The 24,534-nt window shown below is 45.9% G+C and overlaps 1 protein-coding gene across 1 annotated transcript; it reads left to right on the top strand.

The window, feature by feature from the left end:
• The first annotated feature begins 1,577 nt into the window (after positions 1-1,577).
• Positions 1,578-24,086, top strand: LOC111838351 (guanine nucleotide exchange factor subunit RIC1-like). The gene is made up of 26 exons (XM_023801217.2): positions 1,578-1,788; positions 3,675-3,782; positions 7,716-7,795; positions 8,326-8,430; positions 8,516-8,658; positions 9,785-9,927; positions 10,164-10,255; positions 11,262-11,350; positions 11,666-11,810; positions 12,742-12,790; positions 13,292-13,426; positions 13,720-13,914; positions 15,624-15,662; positions 16,169-16,279; positions 16,408-16,497; positions 16,959-17,119; positions 17,278-17,413; positions 18,505-18,621; positions 18,699-19,418; positions 19,581-19,739; positions 20,211-20,335; positions 20,532-20,818; positions 21,193-21,357; positions 21,502-21,682; positions 21,839-22,021; positions 22,767-24,086. Exons 1-26 carry the CDS (start codon positions 1,648-1,650, stop codon positions 23,047-23,049), a joined length of 4,182 nt encoding a protein of 1,393 aa, XP_023656985.2. The 5' UTR covers positions 1,578-1,647; the 3' UTR covers positions 23,050-24,086.
• Positions 24,087-24,534: the final 448 nt, after the last annotated feature.

Below are 24,534 nucleotides of genomic sequence, written 5' to 3'. Positions count from 1 at the left end.
GGAACTCCCGAACACATGGGGAAAAGACGCATGGGACAGGGCCAGGGGGGCTCCGACCTGGGCAGCCACACATTCTCCATCAAGGTCAGGTCTGCCAGGAACCTAGGGGTAATGATAGACAACCAGCTGTCCTTTGCTGAGCACATAAAAGGAAATTAGAAAGATCAGGCTGTTTCTGTCTGACCATGCAGTTCGGCTTCTAGTCCAGGCACTACTTATCTCGCAACTAGACTATTGAAACTCTCTACTAGCGGGATTTCTATCTTGTGCTATCAGACCACAGCAAATGATTCAAAACATAGCAGCATGTCTGATGTTCATTCAACCTAAAGGTTGCCACCTTTCCTTGTCTGTCTTCAGTGGTTCCCTATTGGTGCTCGTAAGAAGTTCAAGTCCCTGGTTCTGGCTTGCAGGTCCGTCAATAGACAGGCACCTATCTACATCAAAAGGTTCCCATCTTGCCCCCTTTGGTCAGCAAACCAACACCGCTTGGAGCTCCTTCCACCACGTGAGAAGTATCACTCCAGATCGTTCTTTTGTATGGTTCCCCATTGGTGGAATGAGCTGGCGAACCACGTCCAGTCATCAGACCCCCTTTTTCACTTTCAAGACACATCTGTTCCATGAATTCCTCTACTAGCCTGAAGCCCCCTTATGTTCCCCAAATGTTCTTACGTTGCATTTCTTATTATTGAATAGTCATATTAGACTCTAGCTTTGTTAGAAGTTATTCAGTAGCTCCAATACTGCTTACACTTCTACTTGGGCATTCACTGGAAGCTCAGCCTAACTGTACCTGGTCATTCACTGGAAGCTCAGCCTAGCTGCAGTTATGCATAGTTGACTCCTTGTCAGCACGTACGTTTGCAATGTGCTATTAGCCTCACCTTTACATTGCTTTGGACAAAAGCGTCAACTAAGCATGTCAATTTATATAACTGACCTTGTGTTCAGAACACAAGCTTCCATCTCAACTGTACATATGTGTATATGTCCCACCGGAGAGCAAATGGGATTTGAGTAAAGAAATATTCCAATGTACCTTAAGTCGTACATTTGCAAATAGCAAACAGAGCATAATTTAATTTAATTTTTGCCGCAAACAATTGACAGAGTCTGCGAGCACAATCAGAGAGACATAATTAACTCGGACAACCCATTTTAAATACGTATCATTTGGGATACTTTAATTTTGAGGCAGTACCTGTTTTTACTCAGCGTTCACATGCATGGTAACCCACCATAAGAAACGTATCTGTCTTTTTCCACTCTAGTTACCAGTTACCTGTTGTAACCAACCCCCATGAAAAATGACACCAGGTACGTACTCTGGTACCCAATCCTTTACCTTTGTGTTCACCCGCTTTCTTTAATTTATTATTACACATTCTAAGTAACGAAACATACGCAGAATATTACAAGCGATAAAAATTGTTTCAGAAAGTATATCAATCCTATTTTTCCTCTGGAGTTTTAAAGGTTGCACACATAATGATTTGAGGTGAGAATATCTGGTCGGTAAGCAGACTGACGCGCGTTACCGGCGAGCTGCTGGACAGTAACACGCGTCTGCCGTGTGGTTAAGCTGCCCGCCGAGGCACCGGCCCCTCCGGTAATCGAGCGCTGCCGCCGCCGTCCTCTACCGTTATGTATTTTTTAACCGGTTGGCCCCGAAAGTTACTTTGCCCTCTTAGAAGAGAGGAAGAATCGTTTCGCATCCAGCCGAGTTTCCAGAGGTTTTACTTTGCCGTGCTGTCAGAAACTCATCTCGACATCTGGTTTAGTTGGGTAAGTGGTGCGTTTTACCGGGACGCCAACTTTGGTTTGGGTGCACTGGGGGGCAGGGGGGTGGGGGGGTCCTGCGCAGAACCGGGCGGGCTTTACGGTATCAGTGCCGACATCGGTCATTGCTGTAGCATGTCGGCTTTCCGCAAGCAGCGGTGGTCCATGCAGCCTTCCGATCCATCACGATAACTTCTATTATTAGTGGAGTCAACGCCGGTAACCTTCCCTAATTCAAATGAGATGTACTTCCTTTTCAGTTTAGGAGACCTCGTCAATTACAGTGTAAAGGCAGAACAATTCACGCTCATCTTGACGATTTAACTTAAGTATAATTCTAAAGTATAATTCACTTTAATTTTAACCAAAAAGATGTCATATAATTGACCTAGATGCGCGTACAACTACGTCGGGAAATCAAACTTCGGTTTACTTGTTCAATGGCTTATTTCTATCCTGTTGATCTTCCTTCACCACCTTGGCCAACACTATATGTACAACTATGACTGTCAAACTGAATACTGTTGTTTAACAAACACTTCATGAAACCTTTATCTTTACAACGCACCCTTACTCATCGTGATTATGTATGAAATCAATTTTGATATTTGCATCTAGTGTCGTCCGCTAGGACCAGAATTTAATGAAATACGCGTCCTGATGGTCGTCATACTATAACCATGGGTGTTTTCGTGTGTCACGAGTCAGGTCATTATCTATTCAACTTATTAATAGGTTAGTAATGGAGAACCGACTAGTAATAACAGAAATATTACAGATCCTGTAACTGGATTCTCAGCGAACTTTGCAATAAGATACGACTAAGAACCAGCTCAACCCAGTGACATATTTATACGGATATGCGGTATATTAATGTTGCCACGTCATATTGGAAAACCCCATTGCTGACAGGAAAGAAGTTTTGTTTAATTTAATGGGATGGAGATAAGCACTCTGGACAGGTACAAGCTGTGAAATGTGGGTTTAAACAGATCTGTTTCCGTGCTTGAGGTTTCTGATATCTGTGCGCCTTCATTCTCAAAACTGAGTAACCCACCCGTAGTGTGCAGTTGTTATGGCATCACACAGCACTGTTCATATAAAGCATGTATACTGTCTATACAGCATATGTGTGTATACCAGAAGATGGAATTCCCACCTGCTATACTGTGTCTGTTGGGCTTGCATGTTTTCCCAGTGCCTCAGAGGACTCTGGTTTCTTTTTGTAGTCCAGAGACATACACTTAGGCACATGGTCGTCTTGAAATTACCCATAGTGCCGTGCATGAGTGTGTGTCCTCCCATGGGCTGGCATCCTGTCCGCAGAATTCCCCTGCTTGTGGTATATTGCGTGGTAAATTCTCTAGCTGCTCCTCGCCCCATAACCCTAAAACAGCAGCGCTTCCCAATCCGGTCCTCAGGGACCTACTGTCGGTCCAAGTTTTTGCTCCCTCTGAGCTCCCTGCCAGACAGTCCAAGTTTTTGCTCCCTCTGAGCTCCCTGCCAGACAGTCCATGTTTTTGCTCCCTCTGAGCTCCCTGCCAGACGGTCCATGTTTTTGCTCCCTCTGAGCTCCCTGCCAGACGGTCCATGTTTTTGCTCCCTCTGAGCTCCCTGCCAGATGGTCCATGTTTTTGCTCCCTCTCTGCTCTTGGCAGCAAAAACGTGGATTGTGTGTGGTTCCACAAGGATTGGATTGGGAAACACTGCTATACAGAATAAGTGGTCGGAATATGGATGGCTGTATAGATAGAACGGAAATTCTTCAGAAGGTCTGCATCTTGATATAGTTTCATGATGCAACGATGTGACACTCTTGTTGTGTAAATTGAAGTTTTGATGTCAATTAAGTAACAAACAATCACATTTCTTTGTCTTCTCTCTGTCGGCAGCCCAGTGCCCTAATCGTGAGCTACAGCGAATCTGCAGAGTCAGCAGCCCGGTTTGGACCATATCAGCAGGCAGAATGGAAGACGGATGATACCATGATTGCTTTAGGGGTAGGTACATGTAATAGGGTCGTGCTTGAAGTCTGCTGTACTTAATTTTCAAATGTATGTGTGTTCTTATGCAATGTAAAAGATGTGCTATTCTGTCATTGTGTTGTACTCTTTCACTCGGTGGTGAGAATTGGGTGAAATAACCTTTACATTTCCAGTCAGAATATGGGTGGGAGGGTTATTTTGCTACATGCGAAAGCAGAAATCCCAAGAGGTTATTTGCGTGCTTTGTGTCATGCAAATCTCTAAATGGCCGAAGTTTAGTAAGGACGTGCTATTAAAGCCAAGTATCTCTGCGTGTCGACCTGTGAAGATGAACACGCCTCATATACCAACGTCCCCAGATGTCTTGGGGTGCTAAAGTTTCTCAGGGTAGTAACAGGAGCATAATCTTTGCATGTACGATTGGCTTAGTGCTGCTGACTCAGCTTGCTGACAATGGGCAGTCGTCCACTCATTAGAGGAAGAGAAACCACCAGCCGCTTTTAGTGGGGGAAGCTTTTTTTAAAACGTATTTTTAGTTGGGTATTTATGCCAGACGTCTGTTTCCACAGGTTTACAAATGTGCTGCCAGGCTATTTATCGTCACTCTATTTTCACAAATCAATTTTAAGGAGTGTTTATCTCCACCATTCCAGTGTCACATTGACGCTTTGGTCTTTTTTATTTTATAGAATTCTTGGCAATAAATAGCTATAGACACTTTAGAGAGTAAATCAGCAGTGTTCTTAATTGACATTTAATTACACAGGACTTAGAGTTTCTCTTCTAGCTCTGTGCATTACAGACAGTACCATTCCCTTTTGTCATTTGCCATAAATGTGCACAGAGGCTATTTTAATTGTGTAGGTCGGAGCAAACATTCTCTTTCATGCAGTGAATCTGTATGCAGTGTTTCTGTCATCATCAGTGTGTAGCAACAACATCTATCCAGCTACATATATATGCGTTATGTGTTCGAAAAAAAACATTTGATTATGGTAAATCACCCATGTTCGTGACTTTATTCAGTGGTATTGCTCATTTCAGTAGAAAACCACAACACTTACGGAGAACTGAATGACTGTACAATTTACTACTTCTCAGATTTGCAGCATGGTTTGCAGAGTGCAAGTATCGGCCTATGGAAGTTTGATCTGGTGGATTGATATGGAAATCTGGACACATGCATTCAGGCTTTAATGGAACAGGTATAGTGCCTGTCAGTTGTGTGGTGGTCTGTAGGCTGTCAGTTGCGTGGTGGTCTGTAGGCTGTCAGTTGCGTGGTGGTCTGTAGGATTTTCTGTAAATGTCTTGACAAAGGGACGTAGTTATCGTCTCTCTGGCCATCTTTCATCGTGATATAGCTAAGGACTGTGCAAAAAGACTTGTTGAGAATTGCTTCGTGATTATAGGTGCTGCTGTAAACTGTGAAACGGGCCTGTTGGAAATCTCTGAAAGTCAGGCATCCCTCCTCAATCATAATGAATATTCCACAGTGTCTCTTTTCTGGATGAACCATTTTCAGTGTTGTCCCATTGTCAAAAGATACATGCATTCATACATACTTTGAAAATCCCAAGTCACACAGAACACGAGTACAATGACAATACAGACAGTATAAAAGCAGATCGATGGAGTAGCGTGACTGCTGCTTGTGGTCTGCATGGCCTAGCTCAACAGCAATGTCATTATTCTTCCAAGCACAAGACTTGACCCGGCAACCTTCTAATGATAGGCACAGGGGCTTAATCCACGGAGCCACAGACTGACTCTGAGAAAGCAGTCTAGTTACAGCTAACAGGAATGAGCACAGACCGTTCAGGAGGCGGGACTGGACAGTATTGTGGCTGACAGGAAACAGGAGCCCAGGAACTATTCCAGGCAAGTCGTGATGGAATGTGTTGATAGCTGATGGTGCTCATGCATGTGGCGCGGTGAAATGGATAAGCAGTGTTCGTCATGATGACTGATACTTTCATCACCATCCTCCTTTCTCTTGCTGGCTCCAGGTTGTCCTGGGTCAGCCCTGTTATACAACCAGTCCTACAAATGCCCTTCCCACGTAATCACCCTTTTATTTCCCATGGTGCATTTGGAAAGGTTATGATGAAAGTTACATCCGCACTACAGCAAAGGGCTGTGAGGTAACTAGGAGGAAGTAAAGGCAACCTGAGTACCGCTGTCCAAAAATCCCTTCTGTCACATAACAGTGAGACATTCACAGGGGCAGGAATGTTAAAAATCTCACAGTCAAAACTTTGTTAAAAAATTTGCTGAAATTCTTTATCGATGTAAAAATAAAACAGCATTTATTAAACATTGGTCTTAACAAACACCCAGAGTCTGTGCCTGGAATATCTGAGGCTTTGACTATAATTGACTATATATCACAGAGCCACCATACGTTTGTTTGCTGTAATACAAATATTACCTAAACACACCACTACGAAGAACATTTATTTGGATGTTTCTTGATTTTTAACAGGAAATGATTGTGATGATTTTGGAACGTAAATGTTAAAACAAAAATCAACGTTAACTTAATCACATGTTGACCAAAATTAATCAAAACTTGACTCAAACTCACTGAAATGTTCCTTCACTCTCAAAGTATTAAAGGTGAGTTTTATGAATTAATCTGAAATGTCAATCCTGTTTTTATCATTTTATCCACTTATCAAACCATGGAACATCACCACAGTTTAGTTGGTAAAAGAGAGCGTCACAGGAACGGTGGAATGACTGAATGTAAGTGATAGGTGACCAGTTATTTTCAATAAAATTAAACCAGATGTAGCTGTATAATTGCTCTATACGTGGATCTCCAAACATTGCTCTTCGTACAGAATTTGTTCTTGATTACAGCACTTTTTTTCTAATAAATGTGATCTTTCTGTGGCACTTTCTGTGAAGGAGAAGTGGATTTCTGCATTAGATTTGCCTTCCTATTGGTGGTTTCTAGAACTTAAATTAAGTTTGCTGCTGACTTGTACAATTCAAATGTGTAAATGTCTTTCTTGTTTTATGGGTTTTCACTCATCCTCATTACACGCGGAAGCGTACGCCGATGAAATGAAGAAGCAGAGCTGTCAGAAGCTTTGTCCTGTTTGCGAAGTTATTCGACCAAATGTCTGTTTTCCGGTTTATAAATGAGATCCACTGTCAGTGAACGCCGCTCCAGAAGCAGATTATCCTTGTTTCTGTTCAGGTGACTCATTCAGTGCTGGTTAAGATCAGGTTTAACATTTACAGAGCTTTCGTTATGCAAATCCTGGAGCTGGGCACTCTTTCCTAGAAGTTTAAAGTTTAACTATCTTAACACATGTACAGTCCTTGATATCAGGGGTCAGGGGGATGCTGTTATTTTGGTGGTGATGGGCTGATATGATTGGGAGCCTATGCTTTATGTAACATGGTTGTGCTTCAGGCAGGTTGCTAAGGGCAGCATTAAGCAGTGCCACTGGATGCCCTTACTCTAGCATTTTACTCCGGATAATGCAGTGGCTGTTTATCCTCTTGCTTCGGCTGTTTTGCAGTGGTCAGCACTGCTTGCCGGAGACCCCTGTGACTTTATACCGCTATGTGGTGAAAGTCGGCTGACGCCGTGGCCTTAAACCGTTCTCGCTTTTTGTCGTCCGTGTAGCCAAGGTGGAAGACAGCAGGCGCCTCTGAGGTTATGCCACCGCTGTAATTTCAGACGGGGGGAAGTTTCCACGCCGTCATGCCCTCGCCCGCCTGTTCCTATCTCTGCTCCCTCCCTGCCGGCTGACTCTGCTCTGTGGGGTGACGGTGGAACGGAAGCTCGTTGGCCCAATGGGCTGCAAGCGGCACCTATGGGATTGTGTTTCCCCGCGAGTTTGATTTAACGCCTCACTGCATCAGAAAGCCTCTGCTAGGATTCTATACAAGCCAAGCCTATAAATAATTTCTCACCCTTTTTTTCCGATCTAGACTGCCAATGGATACCTACTCATGTTTGATGTAGTGAATGACAAGGAGGACAAATTCCCGTATGGGCCTCAGCATCCTAAGTAAGCCTTTGTGGGTTTTCCTCTGCCTGGGTTTTTAGTGACCAACATTTGTTAGCTCTAGTGACCCTTTGAATGACAAACTTGTGTTGTATGTCTGAGAAAGATATCTGTCCAACATAATGTTCATTTGTATGCTACGTATTCTCTAGAGTTTACAGCTTTCTGATCAGCTGCTTGAGGTGTTTAGATGTCCATGTTTCATAGACAGGATGAACTATTGTTGTGGAACTAAATGAAACTAAATGTATTTCACCATTCAGTTCATTGTCTCATAATGTGGGATATTTAACAAGTCTGGAACAATCCGGTCCTCGGGAACCCACAGACAGTCCACGTTTTGGCAAAGATGTGGACTGCCTGGCAGGGAACTGGGAGGGAGTGAAAACGTGGACAGATGTGGGTCCCATGGACTGGAATGGGAATCACTGGTCTATAGTTACAGAGAGTTTTTGGTTGGTTTGATGAGATGGAGTACTGCTGGCTTTGAATACCCATTTCATAAAGCTTTAATGTGTGCGTGGTTCTTCCAGGTGGCGTCTTCACATGCTCACTGCTGGGCAGAAGGAAAAGCAGAGTGTCCCCACCCTTAGCCTGGAGATGAAGAAGCCATTGAATCTGGAGGCCCCCATTAATAGGTCAAGCAGAAGAATTGCCCTTGTTCTGTTTCAGATGAGTTAAATGTGAAAAGTGATGAGGAATGAGAGGTGTGTTGGGTTTCAGCCTACAGTGTGTCCATGAGGAGCTGGTGGCGTGCACGGCAGACGGGTACCTGCATGTCCTGCGATGGCACGGGGCATCCAGCACCCGCAGGGCTATCAGTGTCTGCAGCGTGCCCTTCGCCTTGGAACTGCACCCCGATCAGGGTGTGTCAGGAACCCTTCCCACATCCGCGGCTCTGACACCTGCCTTTCCGTCCCCTATCATTACAGGCTGTGTCATTTCCTGCCTCACAACTCCGGGGGGGGGGGGGTTTCCAGTCATCCCTAACCCTGCTTCTGAGTTGGTGTGTGTGTGTGTGTCTGTGTGTCTGTGCGCGCATGAGTGGGTTAAGTATTTATGACACTGTCGGATGTTTACTCAATTTGATAAAAATCTGTAACTGCAATCAAAAAACTAAAAATGCCAAAAATTTTGTATTTTGATGGCTACTTATGGTTAAGGTTATGGCTGGGAAGGGGTTAAGGCCGTCATGGTGGGATTAGAGTTTTCCAGTAGAAATGGATGGAAAGTCCTCACAAAGATATAATTACAAGCCTGTGTGTGTATGTGTAACAAAAGCTGTCTATATACAGTACCAGTCAAAAGTCTGGACACACCTACTGAAAATTATTTGTTCTTCAACAAGATAGCGACCCTAAGCAGACCTTGAGGTTATGTAAGTACTGTGTTATCTTATGAATAAGGAAAAAGATGGAGCGCTGTGACAGATGACCTGGCCCCCACAATCCCCCGACCTAAACCCTATTCAGCTGGTTTGTGATGAGTTTGATCGAAGAGTAAGAGCAAGGTAGCCAATCTGTGCCCAGAATCAGTGGAAACTCCTTCAGGACTGTTGGAGAAGCGTTCCAGGTGGCTCCATATGGAAGCTGGTTGAAGGAATGGCAAGAGTCTGCGATGCTGTCATCAAAGCGAAAGGGGGATAATGTGAGAAAATTTTGAGATGCTGAACATTTCTCTTAGTCATTGCAGTATCTGATATGTACCACTTCATTGCCTCGAGGCCTTTTACTATGAGGTGAATAAAACTTTAATAGCTGTAATAGAAACAAATGCATTAAAAGCAGGTGTATCCAGACTTTTGACTGCTACTGTATGTCTAATATGTGTGTTTTTATCTCGGATAGATGACATTATTGTGTGGTTTGTCAACAAGCCACGACATTAGACCAGCGGCGAGTGGCTCAATGGCCAGCCCCCCCAATCCAAACGACTCTGCCCCCTGGACCCCCTGGTTCAGGAGTGACTGACCCCCTTCCCCGTGTCTGACAGGTGCACACGGCCCCTTGCCGGGCCTGGACGGTGTGCACATTCGGGACATGGAGCACTGCTTAACACTGGATGGCGTTGCCGTGGTGCTGGGCGACGGTCGGCTAGGCTTCATCAGCCCCACCTCTGGGGGGTTTGCGGCAAATGTGAGCACTGCCCCACCCTCTCCGTCCCTTCAAACGGCAGGTGCACCACAGATGTTTACTGTCGAATGTTTTAAATGTCAGTAAGTTAAATTTCTGCTTAATCACCGTAGCATGTCACATACTCCACACACGTGGTGGCATTTAAATACCCCAGCGAAGGCTTATTTGTTTACCTTCGGAGACTCATAGAGGCATGGAGGGTTTTCAATGCGACTCACCCCTCTGTCCCCCTGCAGCCTCTGCAGGGCGTTTGGGCTTCCGATATCAAGGATGGGCTGTGCGTGGCCGTCAATGACAAATACCGGCTGATGGCGTTTGGCTGTGCCAGGTGTGTGTGTGTGTGTGTGTGTGTGTGTGTGAGTGTGTGAAGAACAGGAGAAGCTCAGCCATGCCAGTTACACTGGGTGTCTATCGGCTTGTGGCCTTGGGAGCTCATTTACTTGTGAGTTAAGCCCAAAGTATGTTACAGTACAAGCTTGTAGCTTCACTCTTACTTAAAGACTAGGTATTTTAAAATGTACATTGTTTTACTTTCCACCCTTGTACACATTTAATAGGTTGTCTTGTCCTTTTTTTATTTGTAATTAAGTCGATGTAATTCTGTTCCTATTTGTTGTGTTTGCTTTCACTCAGGGGTGTAATGGTGCACAAAATTCCCAATTTGGTACATACCTCAGTTTTGGGTTCACGGTTTGGTACAATTTCTGTTCAGCACAGAAAACAAAATTTGTTTTGAAATTATTTATTATTAAAAGGCAATGTGTCTGTCAGCGTGACTGAACAAAATATTTGCACATTGCAAAAATAAATATGTAAAATAAACTTAAATTTAATTGGTCTTATCAACTGTTTCCAGCGTTATTCCAGTTATTAGGAAAACCAAAACGTTCCCAAAGCAGGAAAAGCCAATTATGACTGAGGGTAACCAGCCTTAGCTGTAAGCAGCTCACAAGCTGTGTCCCATTTCAGGTACTGCAGCCTCCTAAGGCCGCATTTGAAGCCTCAATGCATGGCAGCGGTGCCACAAGTCTGTCCCATTTCGAAGGATCCTTCATATGCGGCACAGAAATGTTTTCCAAGTTGAGCATCTACTGTACTTATAAATTTAGGTTCCGCCCGTGTCAAGAAATATATTCATTAATTTAATGTGCATTTCGAACCAAAAATCATATTTTGTACTGACATGGATGTAATTCTGATCTTATCTGTTGAATTTGTGTTCAGTGATTCTGTAGTGAAATGGCTGTAGTTGTAATTGTATCTGTTGCCTTTGCTTTGAGCCATACTGTATTGAAATGGGTGTAATCCTGATCGCATCTGTTGTTTGCTTTCAGTGGTTCTGTCTTGGTGTATACCTTAGATGGTGCCACAGGCTCGATGCAGCTGTCTCACAAACTGGAACTGACACCAAAACGCTACCCAGGTAAATCCCACAGCCTCTTCCGCCTGGCCCGGCGGTCCCCAGCTTTGTCTATTATCTGAGGTAGTTCCTCCATCTCTCATTCAAAGACATCCTTTTATGAGTGACTGCAATGAGCTTTTCTCTTGCATGGTTTCTAAATGTTCAATATAAACATGTAAACCTGCATGTTGAGCACAGTATTGGATGATTGCATGAACGGGCTTTGCTCTGGTTACAATTAATGGATTACAGACATTTTATAAAGGTCGCTTTTCGTTGGTTTCCAATACCAACGAGGTTTTCATTAGGCAGCTAATGTCTGCTAACTCTTGACAGATGTTTGGAATAAAACTGGACGGGTGAAGCTGATACGGTGGTCACCTGACTGCAGCGTCGTCATGGTGACTTGGGAGCGCGGCGGCCTGTCTCTGTGGAGTGTGTTCGGGGCCCAGCTTGTCTGCACACTGAGCGAGGACTTTGCGTGAGTGATGTTCATTGTGCTTCCTGGCACGGCTTTGATGGTATCTCCAGTCCATCTGTCGTGCTTGTGATTAACACACTGTTTTTCGTCACCTTGTTATTTTGTGTTGTTTGTGTCATAAAACTGCTAATGACACATGATTCTATTAATCGGAAATCGCCATGTGCGAGGTGTTGCAGTAAAACAAATTTGCAATATAATGAGGTATCACCTGAGGTGCAAATTGTTTGTTGCATGGTTCTGTTCACTTGTATGTTAAAAAGTTGCACTTAAACTACATTTTAGTCATCTGAAAACCTCTGCTATTTGTAGATCTTTTGAGACATACATAATTGTGTAGGACAGTGTTTCCCAATCCAATCCTCGGGGACCCCAGACAGTCCACATTTTTGCTCCCTTCCAGCATGCAGCCAATCTAGAACACCGACTACCTGGCATGGGTGTGTTGAGAGGTGGGAGGGAGCAAAATGTGAACTATTTGGGGTCCCTGAGGACTGGATTGGGAAACACTGGTTCAGGGGGATTGAGGAAGGGGTAAACCCCAGATGGGATCTCAGTCTATACCAGCACTTGCACAATAAGGAATTAGGGAAAACATTTGGCCTAGTTACAAATCATGACTACAGAACACTCTGAGGAACACAGGGAGAGTGTATAAATGTTATACAACACAGGGAGAATGTATAAACTCCACACAGTCACAGAGCGGGGATGGGACTTGAACCCCTGATTCTGTAAGTGTGAACAACAGCACTACATACTGAGCCACTGTGCTCATGGCTGCTCATTGGAAGCCCAGATGAACTCAACACTGAAAAGAGTTTGGCAATAAGCTTATGCATCTCGGACAGGTGGATTTTCACACAAACACGTTCCACATGTGCCAGCAGAACATCACACTGCAGCCACCACTTATTCTTCTTGTTCATAGGTACCGGTTAGATGGCACCAAGAAAGAGCCCTTGAAGATCAACTCCATGGTGCGTCCAAGATACTGGACATTTTGCTCTTTCTGTGGTAGCAGTGGCCACTGACAAAGTGTGAAAGTTAAAGGCCTTGTTGTAATTTGAACATCCCGTCTGTAACTTGTGGCAGAGGAGAACTTGCTAGATATTGCTAGTTTTTTTTTTTTTGTACTTTTTTAGTTAATTATGACACTTGCTGATGCCCTGTGTTTCATTGCTTTCTTTAGTTTTAGATGGTATTATGTAGCAGCTAATTTTGTGTTCACTGCACTTCTGTTTTTAATATGGCACAAATGCACAGAAAAGCGACGCTGATTTGCTGACTTTCAGTTGCATATCATCTACTGCAGATGTGTTTTCACTGGTCATGTATTATATTTACAGTAAAGGGGCTCTATGTATGTAGTCTTATCTCTCTCGACTTCACGCAGAGCTTGATTGCAGTGCCCTGTTTGAGGTATGGTTGTTAGGCTTGCACACCCCCTGACTGGGTAAGGTGGGCTGTTCCTCATCTAGGCATGGGGGCCAGAGGGGTACCATCTGTGGGTGCTGGCCAGCAGTGGTGGTGAAGGGGCATGTGACAGACCTCGACAGTCGGAGATACTGCAGTTCCAATTCCTCAGGAGTGCCTCAGCAGCCAATGGGTGCACGGTGAGCAGAGGAAGGAGGCGGGGCTTCTGGGGAAAAATGGCACCCTGGCAATAGCATAAAGGGCTACAGTTTATTCACACCCAGTGGGTAGAGTAGTGTTTCCCAACCCGGTCCTCGGGGTCCCAGAGACGGTCCATGTTTTTGCTCCCTCCCAGCTGCCTGCCAGACTGTCCACATTTATGTAAAAACATGGACTGTCTGTGGGTTCCTGAGGACCGGATTGAGAAACAGCGACGTAGAGGATGGTGCCATGTGACACATCTCCCTGCCTCTCTTTCTATGCCCACCTTCAGAACGACCTGGGGCAGGTGGTCCTGCTGGGGCAGGACAGGCTGTACCTGATGCCCGGAGACGCGGCCCAGCCTCACCCATACTCGGGCCCCCAGAGACAGGGCAGCAGTAGCTTCTGTGCTGAAGGCCTGTCCTCCACTTCAACCTCTCAGGGATCAGGCACTGTGCTGGGCTACAGACACTGGCATGTCGTGCAGGTGAGGAGAGCCAATGGCATGCCCAGTGCTTGGCGTGCAGGTGAGGAGAGCCAATGGCATGCCCAGTGCTTGGCGTGCAGGTGAGGAGAGCCAATGGCATGCCCAGTGCTTGGCGTGCAGGTGAGGAGAGCCAATGGCATGCCCAGTGCTTGGCGTGCAGGTGAGGAGAGCCAATGGCATGCCCAGTGCTTGGCGTGCAGGGGAGGAGAGCCAATGGCATGCCCAGTGCTTGGCGTGCAGGTGAGGAGAGCCAATGGCATGCCCAGTGCTTGACGTGCAGGGGAGGAGAGCCAATGGCATGCCCAGTGCTTGGCGTGCAGGTGAGGAGAGCCAATGGCATGCCCAGTGCTTGGCGTGCAGGTGAGGAGAGCCAATGGCATGCCCAGTGCTTGGCGTGCAGGTGAGGAGAGCCAATGGCATGCCCAGTGCTTGGCGTGCAGGGGAGGAGAGCCAATAGCATGCCCAGTGCTTGGCGTGCAGGGGAGGAGAGCCAATGGCATGCCCAGTGCTTGACGTGCAGGGGAGGAGAGCCAATAGCATGCCCAGTGCTTGGCGTGCAGGGGAGGAGAGCCAATGGCATGCCCAGTGCTTGGCGTGCAGGTGAGGAGAGCCAATTGCATGCCCAGTGCTTGGCGTGCAGGTGAGGAGAGCCAATGGCATGCCCAGTGCTTGGCGTGCAGGGGAGGAGAGCCAATGGCATGCCCAGTGCTTGGCGTGCAGGTGAGGAGAGCCAATGGCATGCCCAGTGCTTGACGTGCAGGGGAGGAGAGCCAATAGCATGCCCAGTGCTTGGCGTGCAGGTGAGGAGAGCCAATGGCATGCCCAGTGCTTGGCGTGCAGGTGAGGAGAGCCAATGGCATGCCCAGTGCTTGGCGTGCAGGTGAGGAGAGCCAATGGCATGCCCAGTGCTTGGCGTGCAGGGGAGGAGAGCCAATAGCATGCCCAGTGCTTGGCGTGCAGGGGAGGAGAGCCAATGGCATGCCCAGTGCTTGACGTGCAGGGGAGGAGAGCCAATAGCATGCCCAGTGCTTGGCGTGCAGGTGAGGAGAGCCAATGGCATGCCCAGTGCTTGGCGTGCAGGTGAGGAGAGCCAATGGCATGCCCAGTGCTTGGCGTGCAGGTGAGGAGAGCCAATGGCATGCCCAGTGCTTGACGTGCAGGGGAGGAGAGCCAATAGCATGCCCAGTGCTTGGCGTGCAGGTGAGGAGAGCCAATGGCATGCCCAGTGCTTGGCGTGCAGGTGAGGAGAGCCAATGGCATGCCCAGTGCTTGGCGTGCAGGTGAGGAGAGCCAATGGCATGCCCAGTGCTTGGCGTGCAGGTGAGGAGAGCCAATGGCATGCCCAGTGCTTGGCGTGCAGGGGAGGAGAGCCAATGGCATGCCCAGTGCTTGGCGTGCAGGTGAGGAGAGCCAATAGCATGCCCAGTGCTTGGCGTGCAGGTGAGGAGAGCCAATGGCATGCCCAGTGCTTGGCGTGCAGCACACACATGCATGGCTGGAGGTACATTCATGCCTTTAAAAAAAATCATGTATTGATGAACCCCAGCAGTCTCTGTGGTTAGAAACAGCTTTAAAGAATAGCAGGTTCATGCACCTCATATTTTTTAACAGGAACATGAGTGTTATTACATAAAACTCAAAAAAAACTCAATTGTCTAAAAGTGACAGATGCATCCCTCTATAATTAAACATATTGCTCTTTTCTCTAGATTCACAGCACATACATAGAGGCCAACTGGCCAATAAGAGTGAGTATTCAGCATGTGTGAAAGATTCATGAAAGTTGATGTAAATCGGTGTGGTGATTTAAGACATCCCTCAGAGTGATCCGGCTGCATGTTTTAATTCATTCTACTGTCCAGGTTGGGTAACCAGTGGTGCTTTTCTGTCCCATATTTCTAATACATAGTGAAGTATTACAGATTTGCGTGATTGTGGGTTACACAGTATCAATGGAAGGTTGCAGTGTTCTTGGGAACAGATGGTTATCCAAAACCCAATATTATAAAAATATCACAGTTGTTTGGTTAACCATCAGCTGACTGTGCTACAAAGCAATATTCTTTACATTACAGCTTTCATATTGCAGGAAATAAACTGATTTATAATACAATGGTGTCCAGAGTATTTCAAATTAAACAGGCAAGAGTAAGATATGTTATTTACATAAAAAAAAAAGTTTTCCATGAATATAAATGAAAAGTATATCAATTAATTTTCCCGTTTAATGAAAATTGTCCTCATGTTGTTGCAGTTTACAGCCATAGATCCAAGTGGCCAGCAGGTGGCTATAGCAGGGAGACATGGTCTTGCACACTACTCTTTGGTCACTAGGAAGTGGAAGCTGTTTGGGAACGTAGCCCAGGTTTGTGAGATAGTCCTCTTGGTATTGCTTATATATGCGGGGGCTCTGTGTCACTGTCAATTTCATTTACAACTCCACTGTGAAATTATTTCGCATTTAAAGTAAGATTCGCCCTTCTTGTTCTCAAGGAACTAGCCATGGTGGTCACTGCAGGACTTGCATGGTGGAACAACCACATTGTGGTTACCTGCTTCAATTTAGCTGAGCAACGAGAAGAGGTAAAACGATCCGTGCTGAGCACCAGCAAAGGGGACTGTGATTTGTAATCAGAAATTAAAAAGTTAAATTCCACAGTATAATGATGCTAATTTAATTTTAGTTTGATAATTTTCTTATCCATAAATTCCATGCAACATGAATAGAGAACTTGTCTCTTTTTATATAGCATAGCGCAAGCACATAGAATGTTACCTGTGTTATCAAATTCTGTTCGAGTTTCACTTCCATACATTTTTGTCTCTTTGGTAATGCGATGTCCAGCAGGTGGCGCAGTGCTAACTGTGACTTACTGTCCGGGAAAGGAACCATGACAAATGTCATTTTACTGGTTACGCAATTTCCAAATATGGGACCTCATGTGAAACTGACGTTTCTGAATTCCAGTGGAATTCCCCCGGCAGGGGACTGAAGGTTGCCGCCAAATGTGAAATGGCCCTTCCGATCTCCTCTCTCTCTCAAGCTCAGGTTCTACCCTCAGACGTGTAACCTGGACAACGCTCACGCCAGCGCAACCAAGCTGCACTCGGAGACGCTGCTGTTGCACGTGTCCCGCAGCACGGCCCTGCGCTTCCGGGCAGACTGCTTCATCGATCTCTACAGCGTCAGCCTTAGGCTGGATAGGTGGGCGTCTGCACGTCTCCCTATGCACTGCTCCCTCCGTACGTGGTCGGACCTGTGCTGAGCATGGATCACACAAGCTGTGATCAGAGGACTGCAATTGCACTTGATTCTGTGGGTTGATGGATGCATGGATGGTCTCCTTCCCTCTCCCTTCCCAGGGTCAGACCCTCAGTCAGTGTGGAGCTGCTACAGGTGGTGTCTTTATCCCGCTACATCCCTCAGCCAGCCATAGTGGTGTCTATCATGCTCACTTCAATTTGCACTGCGACAGGAAGCGCCGTGAAACCCCACCAGGTTAGACTCAACATAGGAAAAGTCATGTGACGAGCATATTTATTCTAGTTTTGCATTTACTTTCTTGTCCGTTTTGTAAATGACTATTTAAGTACATTTGATTGTCTAGTGCAGTGTTTTCCAGTCCAGTCCTCGGGGACCCACAGTCAGTCCATGTTTTTGCTCTTGTGGGAGGTTAATATTTAATGGCTACAAATGAATCAGGATGATGAATCACAGTCAGAATGTTTGTCACTGATACAAATGAGTATTCTAGAAATTAACCACAAGATCAAAATCAGCTGAATGTTCTTCCTGTGTTTCAGGTTGCACTATTAAAGATAGTACAGCAATCATACCAGTGAAAAGTCATTCAAGTTAAAAGTGTTTCAAATGTTCAGTGATGACTTGTTTTGACAACAAGGTCTCCTTCAATATGTTTTCAAACACTACTGGTTTATTATAATATATTATCATATGATAATAAACCACTAGTGTTGTATCATATTATCAGTAGTTTATTATCAAAATTCATACCATGATAAATACTATTCCCTTATTGGTCCAGAGATGTCACGTGGGTGTTGATTATTGTCATGTAACCATACAGGTAGTTCCGGCAGCCTAATAACAGTTATATATTAATGTGTTTTAATGTTTTATTAAACACGTTAATATAAAAACCTGTGTGACTTATTACTCTATTACTCATAAATTAGCCGTCACTCTTATCAGCACAGTTTCCCCTGGTTTCCAAACCCAAGCGCTGGTCTGTTGACAGTTTCTCTGGTTGCCGCTTCCAGTGAGTAGCCTGATCAGAGCACATTGGAACATTATTAAATGCTAATTGAAATAATTTTCTTCGGAAAAACTGTGGCTAGTTTATTCTGTTTTTATTTTTATGTTTTTTAGTCTTGGAATAAGTGAGATAAACCACTTCATGGTGTGTAGTTACAAGAAAATGATTGATTTCAACTTGGTTATTGGTGATAACTGCACACCTTGTTGCGCTCAGTCCCTTATGTAATCCATGCTGTGTTCTGTAGCAGGGACCTCAGAACCTCAGGTGTCTCATCTCTGGTCCTGGGCTCTGCCTCTCCCTCCATTTTCAGGTCTGCCTCACAGAGAGTATCCTTCTCAACATGGCAGGACAGCTTATCATGCTGCAAAGGGACGACTCCAAATTTCAGGTGCAAGAAAAGGAAACCATGCCTGATCAGAAGAAGCTGGTGAGTAAGGAGCCCAAAATCTCTACCAGTTACCAAGGCGAATATTTATTTATTATCATCTCTTACATTGTCCCCAGTTCCCATTTTGCCCCCCCGTGGTGCTGGCACAGTGCGTGGAGAATGTGTGGACGGCCGGTCGCAGCAACAAGCAGAAGCGCTACCTCCTGGAAGCTCTTTGGATCTCCTGTGGCGCGGCGGGCATGAAGGTCTGGCTTCCGCTCTTTCCGCGCGACTGTCGCAAGGCCCACTCCTTCCTGTCCCGGCGCATCATGCTGCCATTCCACATCAGCATCTTCCCCCTGGCTGTGCTCTTTGAAGATGCACTGGTCTTGGGGGCTACCAGTGAAGCGGTGCTGTATGACGGCCAAGGGTTGCCCCCAGATTCCTTGGAGGTCATCTTTCCTTTCTGCACTGTGGAGCGCACGTCTCAGATCTACCTCCATCACATCCTACAGCAGCTGCTTGTGCGGAATCTTGGAGAGCAGGCCGTGCTGCTGGCCCAGTCTTGTGCTGGGCTTCCATACTTCTCCCACGTACTGGAGCTGATGGTCCACGTGGTCCTGGAAGAGGAGGCCAGCTCCCGGGAGCCCATCCCTGACCCGCTGCTGCCCACTGTGGCCAAGTTCATTGCCGAGTTCCCCCTATTCCTCCAGACCATTGCGCACTGCGCACGCAAGACTGAGTATGCCCTCTGGAACTACCTGTTTGCTGCCGTCGGCAACCCTAAGGACTTGTTTGAGGAGTGTCTGATGGCCAAAGACCTGGACACAGCTGCCTCCTATCTCGTCATCCTTCAAGTGGGTTTTTATCTTCTGTAGGATTTACTGGTTCATTCATTTCCTCCGTCTATGCTGTGTAGCTGTGCTTATTCAAGAATTACATTTTCCGTGTATATGTTTTGCTAGCTTATTGTGAATATTTCACAGATTTTTAGCATATTTGTCTGTCTCCTTTTCCAGAACATGGAAGTGCCGGAAATTAGCCGCAAGCACGCTACCCTGCTGTTCAGTACTGCTCTGGAGCAAGGCAAGTGGGACCTGTGCCGTCAGATGATTAGATTCCTCAAAGCGATTGGCTCTGGGGAGTTAGAGGCGCCGCCCCCCACACCAGCCACTCAGGTACACTCATCCAATCAATGAATTTTATAAAGGACACACCCATTTAGAGATCTGAATGTATTAAAACCTAGTAGACTCTACTGTCTCTTGCAAGACAGGAAGTATAATGATTAAGACCAAAGGTTTGTTGGGTTAAATCCCAAGAGGGTCTGTGTTGTATAAAGGGCATTTAACCAGAGCTGTTTCATTAAATCCGTAGTATTATTTAAGAATAATCGGGCCTCTAAACATTTTAGCTGCAGTCTGGATTTCAGTCAACGAATCAAATACTGATCAATATTGTGCATTTTTATAAACAATTTTCACTGTGATATCTGCTGATATTGATAGAAACTTTTTCTAGAGGGATGAACAAATAAACCTGAGGAAATGTCAGTGCTGGGGGAGAGGAAGATCATTTTTTATTTATATTTTTTCTATATACTAGAAAATAGTGTCTATACAAATATGAAACGTTTCGATTGTGAACAGGAAGCCGGCCTGACGGGGGGCGTGGAGTTTTTCCGCCGGCGACACAGTAATGTGTCTCATTCGGCTGACAGTGTCCCCCCAGGAGCGATCACTCCACAGAAAACTCCCAGAATCCCTTGCGACAGGTATGTTGTCCATGCCGCAGTGCAGACAGGCCATCGCTGGGTATAAAAGCACTGACAGAAAGCCCAGTGCGGGAAGAAGGGCTCCCCGGGCAGAGTGAGGAACACTCGTCCATGCCCCGCCGTGTTTGGGAAGCTGTGGCACGGCTCCTGGCGAACAGAAGCTTCCCTGCTTCATTGTCTTCCCTTTGGCACGCAGACACAGCAAAGGCTGCGGGAGCACGGAGAGCGTGTACATCACCCTGATCCTGGAGCGGCATGCACGGCGCCTCCTAGAGGAGGTGCGCTTGAAGGACCTGGGCTGTTTCTCCGCTCATTTGGGCTTCGAGCTGATTGGCTGGCTGTGCAGGGAGCGAAGTCGGGCGGCCCGCTTAGATAACTTCGTAGAGGCCATCAAGAGGCTGCACCAGGATTTCCTCTGGCCGTTTCCCATCAGCATTGACTGCTCTGTCCAGGCCTCCCTCCTGAACGATAGCTACCGCATAGGTAGGGTGACAAAACACACTGTTCTTTTTTTGTCTGGTGAATATGGGAGATTACTCTTGGTAGGACCTCATTAAGTTGGTGTGGCCATCACGAGTGAGGGTAGTTTTAGATAATGTACTTGTGCCAGCTTGTATTTAATTTGTTTGCTTATGTGAAACCTTTTGTTGATCTTGATAGGCTACAATTGATATTTTTACTCACAGTGCCACCTAATGGCTTTCTGTGCATAAGCTGTTAAACCCAGAAAAGACAACCAGCATCTCATTACTAGAGGGCCCAGTCTCACAGAAGAGTTTAGGACTAAAATCCTGAGAGCGTATGTGCATGCGTGAGGTAGCCATGTTTTTAAGGTGTGTTTTGTCGGTCGTTATTAGGGCAAAGCAGTCAGTTGCAGAAGTCTGAGTCAGAGAACAGTCTCCGGAATATCCAGGTGGACACAGTGCCCCCTGCTGTTGGCCATAGCAATTACATCAGCCAGGACATCCTTGGGGCAGAGCTGCATCTCCAGGATGCTTTCCTCTCTGCGTTTCCACACAAAAGTTCGTGTCGCCAGAATCAGACCTCCTTATTCCCACCAGAACCAGACTTATGGGTCCATTTATGCTGAATTGCTTATAAACGGTCCTGGTTGGAGCTCTGCCTGCCGTTTAATGGGACACGCTGGATTCCTATCTGTCACCCAGGGGATGAGTCCAGCATCGGCTCAGCCACGGACCTCACCGAGGTCAGCTCTGTGGCAGACGGGGACTGGGCCTCGGCCGATGAGGATTTTGCCTCCACCGCCAGCCTGACGCACGGGCAGCTGGAGCACATCTCCAAAGACCTGGCCAGCAGGGGCCCACTCAGGTCTCAGCTGCAGCTCAGGTTAGTGGATGAAGCCGCGGATGCCATCCCAGAAAGGTGGCATGGAAACCCAGCGGCAGGTATGGAGTCAGCGATTTTCAGGTGTGTGACGGGAACTCCAAGGTCATGTGACTATGGGTGTGTGCACCCATCTCTGTGTCTGTATTTGTCTGTCAGGTACCTGCTGCACATTTTCATGGAAGCCGGCTGCTTTGAATGGTGTATAGTCATTGGGCTCGTCCTCCAGGAAGCAGCAGTCATCAAGCAGGTGCTTGGCTTCCTGGACAGTGTCCCCGCTGAGAGAGTTCAGGGGATCCGCAGTAGCCTGCTAGCGATGAATGCCTGGGCTTCATCTGATTGGTGGGTTTAAAGGGCCGGTTCACCCCTAAACTGAAAAAAAGTCCTTCTAGGTTGTTCTGCTGGGAGTTGCCTCGTTTTGGAGATATCAGGTGTAGAAATGTCAGGCTTTTGTCGAATATAATGCGAGTGAATGGCATTCTTTGGTGATTAAAGCACCAGAAGATACGAGCAGGAGTATCCCAGTGATATCTCCTGAGCAGTGATGCGACTGGTGTGTGGAGTTTGGTAGAAGAAAACAGTCCCTACATTAAACAGCTCACTACAAAGTCTGTGGATTATCTTCAATAACCGAGACATTGCTATTGGATTTTTCAAATGTATTTTTCCGGCGCTTTTATCACCATCCACTCCCATTATATTCCAGAGAAGCCCGACATTTCTACACCTGTTATCTCCAAAACGAGGCAACTCCCAGCAGAACAACCTAGACAGACAGACAGACAGGCAGACAGACAGACAGATAGATACTGTAGATAGATAGATAGCACTAATACTCTCTAAAACACGTTTTTCAGTTTTGGGGTGAATTGCCTCTTCAAGCATGTCCTCCATAAATATAGATTTCATTTTACTCATTTGTCAGCTGTGACCAGAAGATTCTAATAGCATGGATTCAGCTCAGAAATTTTTAAAAACTTAAAAACGAGAACATGACTTTTGGGCTGTTCTAGTTCAGTTGAAGTCAGATCCTGTTGCAATATATTCCAGTGTTCAAACCCTCTATTATCTCCTTCATTGCACTTAGTCTTGGATACAAGCCCCTCCTCAACCACATCTGGGATCAGCTACAAAAAGTGGATGTGATGGAGGAGCCGGACAGAGCAGAAGCTCCAGCGTCCTCCAGCCCCTCCAATTCCATGGAGCTGCCGGACTCCAGGACAGAAGACAGCCTCGGGCCAGAAGCTCTCCTGAGTACAGCCCCTGCAGTGCCCCCTGCAGCGCCCCCTGCAGCCATGGAGGACCCTACTGAGCAGCAACATGCTGTGCTGCCCCAGGAAGAGGAGGCAAATACATGTAGCCTTTCCTGACGCTTTTACACCAGGCAGGTGAAGGACCAGGAGAGGTCTTATAGGACCCTAGGCCTATGTGACTTTAATCCCTTCTTTCCTACGTCGTTTTATTTTATCGTGTTCAGGATTTTTTTTCTGAGTGGTGTGAGATTCTTGATTAACATTTTGACCCTCTCATTCCTCTTCTGCTGCTGTAAAAACATCCATGGGTGCAAACTAAGACTGTTTCCCGAGGGCATGATATACAGTAGTGAGGTGAAGGCCTCTGTGCCAGTGTTAATGTTCAGTGTAATTGATTACAAAATGGCCACCCCCAAATCGATTCTGCACACTTAGCTGGCTATTAGCTCTTCACCCAGAGGGTGTGATATGCCTTCATTCTGTCATCTGACATGCGCTATGCTGGCTAAGTGCACCAAACATTCAGATGCTACATGTTACATATATATTACCTCAAAAAGTGCCTTAAAGTTTTAATATTAAGATGGGATTTCTGAAAAATGCTGTGTCCACAAAGTACGTCTGGGAAGTTTCCCTGCAACATTACTTCTGTGCTGAACCGGAACAAAGCAGTTTTATTTATGTCCCTGTTTTATAGGCACCAATAAGAGGTCTTCCACAAGGCATTACCCTACATTAAACCTCAGGCGACAGGCAGCCGCGAAAGGCTTTCAAGCCTCCCTTGACAGTTTTTCACGTGTAATTGAAGTAAAATAGGATCTACATCTGTTAGGTATGATATGAGAAGTGTGATTCTGTTTGCTGCTGCTTTGCGGGGGAGTGTACCGAATGGGGCTATTGTGTTGCTTACATATAAAAAATGTAAGCTGTGTTTTGGCCAGAAAGCGAAAGGTAAAACAGGGGACAAAATCCATCTTCCATTTGTTTTCTTACTTTACACAAAATCATATTTTTATAACACCTTTTTTTGTTTCTGTTCGATAGGTTTATCAGCCTCAACAGGACCAAAATGACCGTTGTTAAATGTATGGTCTTTCCATAATTTCTCAAAGAATTTCCCCATTGTGGGATTAATAAAGTCTAATCTAATCTAATCTAATCTAATGGGTACTTCCCTTCGTGAACAATGAGAAGTTTAAGTTTTGGAACACCGCATACAGTAAAAATAATGAATCATCAAACACTTACTCATGACATTATGTGACTCGTGCTATGATATTGTTTCTAATGCACTCATGTAGTAACTAACTGACGTGATTTAATGAATTCCTTGACACGCCGTGTTTACCTGTAGCTTTTGTAATCTGAATGGCAACCGCACCCTTGTTGAGGGTCTTTATAAACGTCGATATTTCCACATAGTAGAACTTCACAGCATCGGATGTTTAATCCAACACTGCCAGATACAGGGGAACTACAGGCGTATCTCTGGTTTTAAGATATTGCGGTCTGCAGGCTGTTTTTGTCCCAGTTTTGTTTTCTCTGTAACTTTCTATCTATCTCCTGCCTCATTTTATTGGTTAGAGGCAGCAGAGATGTGAT

The sequence above is a fragment of the Paramormyrops kingsleyae genome, chromosome 2 (genome assembly GCF_048594095.1).
Source record: "Paramormyrops kingsleyae isolate MSU_618 chromosome 2, PKINGS_0.4, whole genome shotgun sequence".
In the NCBI taxonomy this organism is placed as follows: Eukaryota; Metazoa; Chordata; class Actinopteri; order Osteoglossiformes; family Mormyridae; genus Paramormyrops; species Paramormyrops kingsleyae.
Note: the sequence above shows the minus strand (reverse complement) of the source record. Positions and strands in the feature narration are given on the sequence as shown.